Source organism: Ursus americanus, chromosome 17 (assembly GCF_024610735.1).
Source record: "Ursus americanus isolate L20-20 chromosome 17, mUrsAme1.1.p, whole genome shotgun sequence".
NCBI lineage: Eukaryota > Metazoa > Chordata > Mammalia > Carnivora > Ursidae > Ursus > Ursus americanus.
In genome coordinates, this window is record NC_142143.1 from 26,750,637 (window position 1) to 26,763,012 (window position 12,376).

The 12,376-nt window shown below is 44.9% G+C and overlaps 1 protein-coding gene across 1 annotated transcript in view; it reads right to left on the reverse strand.

Annotated features, from left to right (window-relative positions):
- Positions 1 to 6,775, reverse strand: part of PLEKHG7 (pleckstrin homology and RhoGEF domain containing G7) — a 50,748-nt gene extending 43,973 nt beyond the window's left edge. Inside the window, 5 exon segments of the mRNA XM_087868562.1 lie at positions 1,953 to 2,147; positions 4,245 to 4,442; positions 4,978 to 5,127; positions 5,914 to 6,444; positions 6,446 to 6,775. Coding sequence (XP_087724688.1) covers positions 1,953 to 2,147; positions 4,245 to 4,442; positions 4,978 to 5,127; positions 5,914 to 6,444; positions 6,446 to 6,652 — 1,281 coding nt within the window. The 5' untranslated portion in view covers positions 6,653 to 6,775.
- Between the last annotated feature and the right edge of the window lie 5,601 nt (positions 6,776 to 12,376).

Genomic DNA, 12,376 nt, shown 5'->3' on the forward strand with positions numbered 1-12,376 from the left:
AACGTTTCGAAAAAGCTAAAAACAAAACAAAACAAAACAAAACAACCCAACAACCAATATGCCATCTATTAGTCTCTAGTTAATACCTGCCTAACAAGCTTTTAGGCGCTGCAGGAGCGGGGACAGTGTGTGCTCCCTCTCTGACGTCACCCAGCATTTAGAGATAGTGCTAGGTGTGCCACAGGTTTTAAATAAATCAAAGTCTGTGGAGGATATAATATTGTATTGACTCTAATGTTCAGACACCTCAGATGAGCTGCATGCATGGATCTTTTCACTCTGGATCAGAATATCGTAGAAAGAAGAAGTCGGTGACTCGCGTACAGGAAGTGCGTAATGAATGAATGAGTACCTGGCTTTCTTCAAAAAAAACAAGCTAGTATTGAGTTGTTCTATTTACCACATCAGAAGCCTATTAGATGGGTACTATTTGCATCCCCATTTCACAGAGGAAGACTTGGAGGTTTCGAGCTGTTAAGAACTACGCCTGAGACCACGTTGCCAGAGAGAAGGAGAGAGAGGGCTCAAGCCCAGGGAGCTGGATTCCAGGAGCTCCTAACACATGCTCGGCTACTTCAGGTACCGCTCGGGGGATGTCTTACTAGCATTCAACGTTTTTGTCTCATTCCTTCTTCTAAAGAGACTTGCAAATACTTTTCGTTTGGTTTTCATGCTAATGTTACCCCATTTGCTAATTTGAATCTATTTCGCTTTTTTCCTATATTTCAGAGGAGGCTAGTCCTTGTTCTCCTAGATGTGGGATGTACATTTCCCTTTTCAGCTTCAGGGGAGACTGAACAATGAAGGGAGACGGACAGCTTTCTGTTGTAGATTTTAAGGGAGTGCAGGTAAGGTCTCCCTACCCGCAAAATCTCCCCCGCTTGCTTCCTGATGTTTAAAATCCCACCAACGCAGCTTCATTGTTTGGTTTTCAAGTCATGTCCTCTGTCAAAATGATGGTGACTAACATAACATAATAAAAAATTATTATATTAAAAAATGCAAATAAACCAGGGATTGTAAGCCATGCAGCCTGCCAGCCTGCCCATCTTCCTTCTTCCACCCATCTTTTCCTTTAATAAATATTTTTAGAGATAGACTCTAGCTGTGTAATGGGTTCTAGAAGTTTAAAGATATATAAGTGGTCTCTGCCTTCAGGAAGGTCTTGACCCCGGAAGCAGAAGAATGTAAAAGAAATGCAGTAGTGTTTCAGATATAAAGCTCAGGGATAGCTAAAACGGAGGAATACATTGCTCTAATTGGAAAGATGAGCACAGACATTCCTTGAGCCTAAAGCCCTTCACACTTTAGTAAGAATGAACTATAAAGATCTTTTTCCAGAAGGCATATTTTAGAGTATTATAGAGGATATTTAGAATATTATAGAGGAAGAGAGGGAATGACAGCAAGAAAAACAGTTCACCATGAAAACCCTGGAATCCAGGTCATAACACTAAGCTGATTTCAGAACTGAGAGTAGATTGGGCCCTCCTCGCTTACAGGCACCTGCCCCATTGTCAGGCCACGTGTTAAAACACCCTAATAAAAGAATCGGTATTTTTGCCAATGGGTTCATGTCTACTCTATAAGGTGAAAAAGTTGTTGCGTTGTTGTGAGTGGCTGGTAGGCACAGAGGCAAGCACTTCTCCACTGGGCATACTAGGGGTCAGCAAACTTCTTCTATCACCTGCAGGACAGTTAATATTTGAGGCTTTGTGGGCCCCACGGTCTTGTAAGGACTGTGGTGTGGCTCAGCCACAGGCGAGTAAAAGCCCCCAAGGCCGGGATGTGAGTGAATGGGTGTGGCTGCATTCCAATGAAACTATTCACAAAAACAGACAGCGGGCTGAAGTCCATAGCACGGAGTTTGCTAGCTCCTGGTTTCTACCCTTTAATAGACAGATTAAAAGCCTCCATTAAGGAAGTGTAAGATTTAAATAAAGCTTCAATACATTTTTTGAGGGGCGGCCCCCATCGCCTGGTTGGACAGCAGGGTCTCCTGCAGCGCCCATTCCCAATGTTAGATGACTGCACGGCCTGGCCTGGTACGAGCCACCGGAAGGAAGCAGCCCTTCCAGCAAACAGCGGCGGAAAATCTGTGGCGCGTGAAGAAGGAGGAGGGAGGGCGCAGAAGGCTGGCAGACAGTCTGCAAAACGAAAAAGCAACCGACAGAATGGGAGAAGATATTTGCAAATGTCTTATCAGATAAAGGGCTAGTATCCAAAATCTATGAAGAACTTACCATAATCAACACTCAAAGCACAAAAAATCCAGTCAAGAAATGGGCAGAAGACATGAACAGACATTTCTCCCAAGAAGACACACAGATGGCCAACAGACACATGAAAAAATGCTCCACATCACTCGGAACCAGGGAAATACAAATAAAAACCACAATGATACCACCTTACACCAGTCAGAATGGCTAGAATTAACAAGTCAGGAAATGACAGATGTGGGCGAGGACATGGAGAAAGGGGAAGCCTCTTGCACTGCTGGTGGGAATGCAAGCTGGTGCAGCCACTCTGGAAAACAGTATGGAGGGTCCCCAAAAAGTTAAAAATAGAGCTACCCTACGACCCAGCAATTGCACTACTAGGTATTTACCCAAAGGATACAAAATACTGATTCGAAGGGACACACGCACCCCGATATCTATAGGAGCTTATCAACAATAGCCAAATTGTGGAAAGAGCCCAGATGTCCATCAACAGAAGAATGGATAAAGAAGATGTGGTCCATATATCCCACGGAATATTACTCAGCCATCAGAAAGGATAAAATCTTGCCATTTGCAGCGACATGGATGGAACTAGAGGGTATTATGCTGAGCAAAATAAGTCAGTCAGAGAAAGACAAATACCATATGATTTATGGTATTCCTCACATGTGGAATTTAAGAAACAAAACAGATGAACATAGTGGAAGGGAAGGAAAAATAAGATGAAAACAGAGAGGGAGGCAAACCATAGGAGGCGCTGAACTCTAGGAAACAAACTGAGGGTTGCTGGAGGGAGGGGGGAAGGGATGATTGGGTGATGGGCATTAAGGAGGGCCCTTGATATAGTGAGCACTGGCTCTAAATTGCAACTGATGAATCACTACCTCTGCAGGGGGAAAAAAAGGCAGGCAGACAGGATCTTTGCGCTGCAGAAGCTTAGCTGGTTACCAAAGATTCATGCTTAAAGAAGTATAGAATGAGTGGTCTGTGATTGGTGAAAAACTGCTTCTTTTTAGTGGTAATATATAAATGTTTATTTAGCATATTAATTCATAGATTATAGTTACTTAGGCCTTCATTTATTCATTCACAAACATTGCTTATTTCATGCCAAGTCTTGCACTGAGTCCTGGAGAAACAATATTGAATAAATCAGGGTCATCGCCAGACACCAAGATGTCCAAATTACCTCCAGTCTAATTCCCTGTTGTGATTTTGGGTAACCTTCCACTATTTGATAATATGTGATTATGATATATTGAACTCCGCAGAATTTTTTAAACCCTCAAGCCCTTGGACCAAGTTGTTCCTTTGAATTTACCAAGACTAGTTCTGTTATAGTCTTACAAAGATCCTGCCTGTCAGTTACGATTACCCACATGCCATCTTGTGCAAATGGCTTGAGGCATCCCATCACTTACACCGTATGTCTGCTAACTCCATCTTAAAATCAGAGCTGGACACAGACCTCACCTGTTCTAGGAAGCATTGCTTTATTAGAAACTCTCAGATACCTATCTCCATCCCTGATGGCTTCTCTAATCAACTACGTGCTCAGAATCTCCACTCCAATGATCCATAGGTCCTCAAATTTAATATGCCCAAACTTCAAGTCAAGACTTATCCCCCGCCTACCCTCCTTCCCCTCCCTCGCCCTCCTGCACAAGGCTACCTAGATCAGTGAACGGAACTATTTGCCACCCAGTGAGGCCGGCCCAAAGCTTGGAGGTCATATTTGACACCTTCCTTCCCCTCACCGCTGTCTATGCACAAAGTTTAGGTGATTCTATCTCCTAAATACCTCTGCAACTGAGATACTTTTTCTACCACCAGTGCGTTCATCAGAGCCTAACTAGTAACATCTCATATCGGGACACTAATTGTTCTGCCGGAGTCCGCTCTCACCTAATGGTCATGTCCACCCTGTCTCCATCTGACCATATCCGTCCATTCAGTGGTTTCAAACTGCTTTCAGGATAAGGAGCAAAATCCCTGAGCACCCTTCTAGAGATCTGCTCCAACCATCCACGCCATCTTTCTCCGAGACCACTCTCTTTTTCCCTTTTTCTGACACAGCTGAATTAGGTATCTTTTTGGAGCTTCATTCTGGTCTGCACGTGTAGATTTGCATTCATGATTCCATTCTCCATCAACTTTTGCATCCACACCCTTTGCCGGTAACACCTCCGTGCTCTCCCACTGTTGGTGGCGCAGAATTTCCTGCCCCAGGGTTCAGTCATGCGACCTGCTCTGGCCAAAAGAACCAGGCGAGATACTGACCCCAGCCTTGCATGCTTCCTCGTCCTCTTGAACCCCTCTCTTCACCACAGCAAGAGCACGCCCAGGGCAGCCCTTTGTCTCCATGAAAAGGATGAAGAACCCTGGGAGTGGAACTACCCAGCTGAGACCACCCTCCATCAACTCACGCCCAGCAGACACACGGACATTTACGAAACAATAGCTGGTTGTTGCTTTAAGCCACTGAGGTGTGGGGCGGTTTGTCCTGTAGCAATAGCTCATTGATAGGCTAACACAGTAATTTGCCTTTTCCTGTGGCTTTGTTAATATCCCCAGCCTTTGTTTACGCCTTTAGGTGGGCTGGGGTTAAAATCAACAAAGACTGCGTCTTCCACCAGTCTCATTCTTCCTCCTCTGAACCGCAAACTTGTGCTTGAGGATTCCTGAGAATTTCTCTGTGACTTTCCAAATGAACCTAGGGCCTTCCTGCTGATCCTGCAAATGGGGTGGATGAAACCGAGCTTGGACCTTCCCCTTGCTGCCTCAGAGTCTCTTCATCCCTGGGAAGGATGGCAGATCCGCTACCATAACCTGCGGACCGAGCTGAACACTCAGGGCTGGTTTCAGGAGTGACGCCCTCTACCCGCTTCCCCAGTAAAGGCACCGTCTGGCAGAAGCGGCTGTTAAAGGTCGTCCTAGATTTAAAGCAGCGTCTTGCTCTTTTTTATCCTTGTCCTCTGAAGTTCTCTTTGCAAATCTGTTGAATGTTTCTGGCCTTTATATTTTCTCGACCCGACAAAACCAATTCCCAAGTGGATGGTAATGAAGCCATGGGGCCAAGTCACTGGTAATTCAGAACGGAAACCGTGACCCTGTGTGGCTGTCGTACTTCGTCCCCCAAAGTCTGCAGCGAAATGCTGTGCTCTTCAAGGAGACTCTTGAAATGAAGACTCTCCCCCATAAATGTTACGTGACTCGGGGGCTACACACCAAGGCGCCCCGATGAGCATGCCGTCAGGCTTGCTGTGTCAGAACAGACACAGGGCTGGGAAAGTGAGTAATGAACGGTTTTCGTGGCATGAGAGCAAATAAAGACAAACACACCTGGACAGACGCAATGCTTCTCTCGGAAATCAATTCTAAAAATAGATGTTTTAGTTTTGCTCAAATCTACCCCAAATTCCCAAGCAGACATCTGGAAAGGAGAGGCAGTTACGTTTCTTAGCTGAGATGTTTTGGATATTTCCTTTTTGGTGGCGTGGGGGAGGGGAGAGAAGATTAGAAATTTGAACACTCTGTCCCTTCTCTGCTTTTAGAATAGCCGTGCCAGGTTGTCTTCAAACGGCATGGATTTGCAAGAGGCCACCTTTGCTACCAGGCTAGCAGCCTGACAGACCGTCCCCAAGCTGACCTTCTCTAGAAGAAGTGAGGTAGACTTCCCAAACTATTGTACCCTTTTACTTGGGAGCCGACATGTCCTGAAAAGTATGTGTCCCCTCAGTAGCGACTTCCTGTGCTGTCTCCCATCATAGGACGCCCTGGCCTTTGGGGTAATACGGCAACCCAGAGACCTGTTTTGCTTTGCAGCCCATGAGTGAGCACAGGAGGCTTGGAGCTGTGTCACCTGAGGACCAGGGGGCCATGTGGCAGGGCTGGGCAGTGGAAGAGAGGCCTGAGGAAGCGACCCCTCACTGATGGGCTGAGGCACAGGATGGGGTTCAAATGAGTCAGCTGTGTGGAGGGCCCTTTCGGGGTCTGGAGGCAAACTTGAGTGGAGTCTCCAGGGCAATAGAGAGCGTGAAGAATTCTTACGGCTTCCAGGTAGACTCTTGGAAAAGTAACATGGAGAGCCTGCAGGCTCTTTCCAGCTTCCAGGCTCCTTCCCGGTGGGCATTTCCAAGGTCTCTTGCTGAGACAGCGAGTGTGAAGTCCCACAGCCATTGCCCCTTAATCTCCTCAACGTGTGAGAGGCAGAGACGCGTCCCAGGGACTTGCTGGTCAAAGTGGAGAAGGCTTCCCTGGTTCTCACGGGGCTTCTTTGACAGACTCCTCAGGGGGAGCTAAGGAGCGGCCCCGTAATCTTGGGTCTGCGCCTCCGGGCAGGATGGCTCCATCTTCCCTCTGCAGTTAAGAGGCCCCATTGCTGGAATCTTCCAGGGGACATTGTCGGACTTGGCTGTTCTCTGAACCATACTGGGATTGTTCAGTTTCTGAACTCCAGGGCTGCTTTCCCTCTGGTCTGCCTTTGTCCTTTCCCAGAGGACAGTTCCCTGCGGGTTGCTGCATCTTTAAGGACAGAGAGTGGAGTGTGCATTCTGTTGCAAATGAGGGAGACTGACCTGAGAAAAAAGGCATATAAAATTTCACATGAAAACCTCTAATCCGTCGAGGGAAATAGGTAGAGACCACTTATCATTAGCGTCCTTTATGTTTTGCAGACAATTAACATAAGTGATTTCAGCCTTCCCATCTGAATAGCTGTTATGTTGAAATTTGTTTACTGTTTACTTATTATGCCTTCCAGGTTGAAACAAACAATGTTTTATTTATTTATTTATTTATTTATTTATTTATTTGTTTATTTATTTATAAAAAAATTTTTATTATGTTATGTTAGTCACCATACTGTACGTCCTTAGTTTTTGATGTAGTGTTTCATGGTTCATTGTTTGTGTATAACAAACAATGTTTTAAAAACGTTAGTGATGGGGCACTTGGGCAGCCAGGCAGTTAGGTGTCCAACTGTTGGGTTTCAGCTCAGGTCATGATCATGGGGTCTTGGGACTGAGCCCGAAGTTGGGCTCTGCGCTCATTGCTTATCGGTGAGTCTGCTTGGGATTCTCTCTCTCCTTCTGCCCCTCCCCCCTCTCATGTGTGGCCACTTGCTCGCTCTTCTCTCTCTCTCTCAAATAAATAAATCTTTACTAAAAAAAAACCCAAAAAAGCCAAAAAAAAACAAAAAACCCTTAGTGACATAACAAGAATTTTTGGAAGCCACAAAGCTTATTGCCTTTTGATTATTCCATTTTTTTTTTTTAAAGATTTTATTTACTTACTCAAAGAGAGGGGGGACAGAGACAGAAGGAGAAGCAGTCTCCCCGCAGAGCAGGGAGCCCTATGTAGGATTTCATCTCAGGACCCCGGGATCACAACCTGAGCCACCTGGGTGCCCTGATTGTTCCTGAAGACTGAAATATACATTAACGTTTTCTTACATTATGTATGTATGTATGTATGTATGTATGTATGTATGTATTTGTTATGGTGCTTTGGTGTATTCCAGGGAAATAAGGATATAAGGAGAAGAAGAACAAAGCCCCTTCCCTCAAGGTTTCAATTACAGAATGAGATTGTTTCAAAGATATTGCTGTAAAGTATTTTGCAAAAGACATTCTAGATTTTACCCATCCTCGTGCTTTGGAAAAAATAACTTGCAAATTGAAAAAGAAAAACCCAGATGTCATCCAAATGCCCTACTTCTCGTGATTAGAAGTGTTTTCTAGGATTCACTCATGCAGGACTGCATCTCAGTTAAGCCCTTCTCATGCTCGAGGTCAGCCGATTCTACCATTTGAGAACTTGATCCGTGGCAACACGGACATGACTTATTACAACTCCGTTGTTTTGTAGTTTCCCCTGTGAAGAAAGTAGTCTTGTGTAGAAAAGCATTGACCCTTACCCGTCCTGCCAGCTCTTGCATCGGTGTTAACTCTTAATTATTTATGGACCCGGTGTGCGGCTGTGGATCACAGAGCATAACCGTCCTCCCTCGCCACGGGCACCGTGGAAAGCGCTTTCAGACTGTGGCTGGTTTACAGATGAAACAGCAGTAGTTGACCGTATATGCTGAGATCTCGGGTAATAACTTCAGCAAGTCTGTAACTCTAAAGCAAAACTCAGCGATCTGAAATGCTTTGGGAATGAATGCATTCGGAGAGCCACATTTTAAGGAGAGCTAATAATTTCTCTTTTAGGGCTATATGATTTTCATAGCTGATAACACTCACTAGACCTATTTCTACAGTGCGCTATCTACTCCCTCAACTTGGTAACAGAGAATACTGCACAGCAGTAAATCTTTTCTTGATGACCTGGCCTCCTTACGTTGATTATCACTCAGAGGAATAGTTGATATGCAGTGATCGTTACTGTGTGTTTACTCCAGTTTTATGGAGAATACAATAATTGTTTCAGATTTTTATAGCATATGAGAATTCACCCCACACTAAATGGCCTCCCACTGATGTAGTCCCGAATTTTTTTTTTTTTATTATTTATTTATGTGACAGAGAGACAGCCAGCGAGAGAGGGAACACAGCAGGGGAGTGGGAGAGGAAGAAGCAGGCTCCCAGCGGAGGAGCCTGATGTGGGACTCGATCCCGGAATGCCGGGATCACGCCCTGAGTTGAAGGCAGACGCTTTAACGACTGCGCTACCCACGCGCCCCGTAGTCCCGAATTTTTATTCATTATTTCTCATGGCTGTTTGGGTGCTTGCCTATGGCGGCCACTCTGCTCTTTGTTTCTTCCAGTCTGTTTTAGGCAAAGAAGTCCAACAACCCTACGGAGAGAGGATTCATAGACTCTTAGGTTTACTCTCATCGATAAAGGGTAGGAGTGCAATGTTATGACATTTGTCATGACAATACTGTGACATTGATTTTGGGGGACTCTGTGTTCTCTTGTATGTACTCCCTGGTTCTCATCTGGCTTAAGGCCAAATGAAACGAATAAATACCAGAATTTAAACTAGAGAGTTGTTCAAGGAGCTTCTTAGATATGAATTAAAGTCAATTCAACTCTTACTTACAAAAGAAATCTACAATTCTTAATACTGGGTTGCTTTAATATTTTGAGCTGCGGTCTCAAGTGTTACGAAACTTCATTTGTAGAATAAAAATGCATGCTATGCCCTTATTTTGGGGGTGAGGGAAGAGCTAAGAAACTCACATTCTCGTTAAGGTGGGGCTGAACTGATTTTGCTTCTAGATCGATACTTTCTGGCTGCTGCTTTAAAGGCTGAGACCAGCTTTGCTGGAGACAACGAAGAGGCGCATTCTGACCTTTGATGAAAACAGAGATACCAGGTCTCTTTTCAGGGCCGGGACTGGAGGGGCCAGGTCCTCACTCTCCCAAGAGAAAAAGGGCCGAGTTGAAGACTGGAGTTACATGTGCTTTCACACATACATGCCCAGGAAATGGAGTTATTTTCTCCTTGACAGCCACGTCCAAGTTCTAGGCAGCAACACCATTAAAGGAATTGAGTATGAATGCATAGGTACTTTCAAGGAGAGTTCTATCAGAATGCTTAGTACTTGGGTTTCCCCGGGGTTCTTGTGACTTCTTTTTCCTTTGAGGTGTTAGGACACTGCTTTGGATTTCCTTTCCAGTCGTAGTGGCCAGTAGGAAGTCATTATGTCCAATAGGACTTAAGGGTCACTAAATATTATTGATTGGCCAATGTCTCGAATACTGGAACTGAAGTAGCAGTAACTGCTGGCCTGACTCTGCAGAACTAGAGAAATTTTACGTACAGCGGGTCTCTGGGAGGCAGTTTGCAGAGAAGGGAGAGCCCAGCCTCTGGAGTCAGCCACTTGCTGGCTGTCTCCATCTCACCACCAGCTAGCCTGTGACCTAGGACAAGCCTGTGCTCTCTGGAAGTCTCTAGGCTGCGTTTATGGAAGGACATTGGAGTACCTCCCTCCCCCTGGGGGTAGTGGGGGGCATTAAACGATAACACCCAGGTTCCGGGGGGGCCCTCCCTAAATGATTACCCCCACGGATCTCATAAGGAGTCAAAAGTTCACCGAAAAGGTAAGGCAAACTCATCTCCTGTATGTTCTCTAAAAGACAAACTCAGTAAGTGATCATTCGATGATTTATCAGCCTTTGACCTCCCAAGCAAACGCCACCCACATGGCTGGGGAAGCTATCTCCGTGTCCTTGAGATTAAAACCACATAGATTAATGTTTCACCCATTCTTCTCAGACCTGGAGAGACCGGCAAGACAGACCCGAGAGCAGCTGGTAGCAACAGGATCTAGACAAACAGAAAGTGTGAGAGGGAAACCCAGCGGCCCCGAAGTTACCTTTAACACCCGTGGGATGGTCTGCATCATCCAGGGGGTCCTGACAAGGGAGTCAGCAGATCCGGGGGGAGCTGCCGGGCGAAGGTTTGGAAGGACAGGTTCCAACCTGTGACAGTGGACTGTCCCGGCCAAGGGCAGGCGAACTTGAGGGAACTGACCTCTCCCCTCCTTAGAGACTTTTCTAGGTATTTGTTTATGAAAAAGCCTAAAGGGAACAAAGTTCAGAATCTAAGACTGCCTAAGAAAAACGATTTGTTTTTGTTGAACAATGGATGATCCAATTCAGAAATGATGCAGATGTGGCTTCTTACTTACCTTCAGGTGATCAAGAGCAATCACTGCCAGTTCTGCCAGGCGGTTCTAGTCCGTTGGTTTTCTCTATAAAGTTGTGAGAATCATACCTTTCAACCTGACTTTGCTCATGTCTTAAAACATTTTGTGTGGATCTCTTTAATCAACGGGCTGTTTCGATAAGGAGGAATAATCATTATAATAGAGGAAATGATCATTACACTTGGGAACAAATTTGTGAGCGTTAATTTTCAGATAATTAAAATGGGATTGGAAAAACATTTGTATCTACCAGCATTCTCATTTGAGCAGTCCCCAAGAATGTAGGCCAGACTAAGAAATATTTCTGCAGAATCTCTATAAAAACAAATTCAGGCAAACTCTAAGTCCAGTTTACTGAAGTTTTCATTGCTTAGAATCTTTACAGGTACTTATTATTATTATTTTTTAGTTTAAATTCAATTAGCCAACATATAGTACATCATTAGTTTTGATGTAATGTTCAATGATTCTTTACTTGGGCATAACCAGTGCTCATCACATCATGTGCCCTTCTTAATACCCATCACCCTGTTACCCCATCCCCCCACCCACCTCCCTTCTGTAACCCTCAGTTTTTTCCAGGAGTCCAGAGTTTCTCATGGTTTGTCTCCCTCTCTGATTTCTTCCCCTTCAGTTTTCCCTCCCTTTTCTTATTATCCTCTGCACTATTCCTTATATTCCACATATGAGCGAAACCATATGGCAATTGTCTTTCTCTGATTGACTTATTTCACTTAGCATAATCTCCTCCAGTTCCATGCGTGTCGATGTAAATGATAAGTATTCATCCTTTCTGATGGCTGAGTAATATCCCATTGTATGTATGGACCACATCTTCTTTATCCAGTCATCTGTCAGTGGACATCTCGGCTCCTTCCACAGTTTGGCTATTGGGGATATTGCTGCTATGAACATTGGGGTGCAGCTGCCCCTTCTTTTCACTACATCTGTATCTTTGGGGTAGATACTACTGGGTCGTAGGGTAGCTCTATTTTTAACTTCTTGAGGAACCTCCGTACTGTTTTCCAGAGTGGCTATACCGGTTTGCATTCCCACCAGCAGTGTAAGAGGGTTCCCCTTTCTCTGCATCCTCACCAACATTCGTCATTTCCTGCCTTGTTAATTTTAGCCACCCAGGGACACTAGTGTTTCTGGAGAAGCTGGCTTTCAGAGTCTTTCTATTTCTCTTTGGGATACCAAATATACATGTGCTTACAGGGGCGGTTTCTGTAGGTGAGTGGTTCTCAGAGTGGGTTCCCTGGATCAGCAGCGTCAGCATCACTTAGGAACTTGTTTGAAAGGTAAATTCTTACCCTTCCCCCACCTCCTGAACTGGGAACGCTGGGGTGGGGCTGGAAGTCTGGGTTTTAACATGCCCTCCTGGGAGATTCTTACGTTTGTTAGAAATTTGAGAACTGTTGCCTTAGGGGAAAACGGGTCTTATGTATACGTCTTGCTCTTATTATAACCTTACTATTAGTCTCGAATCTTCTCA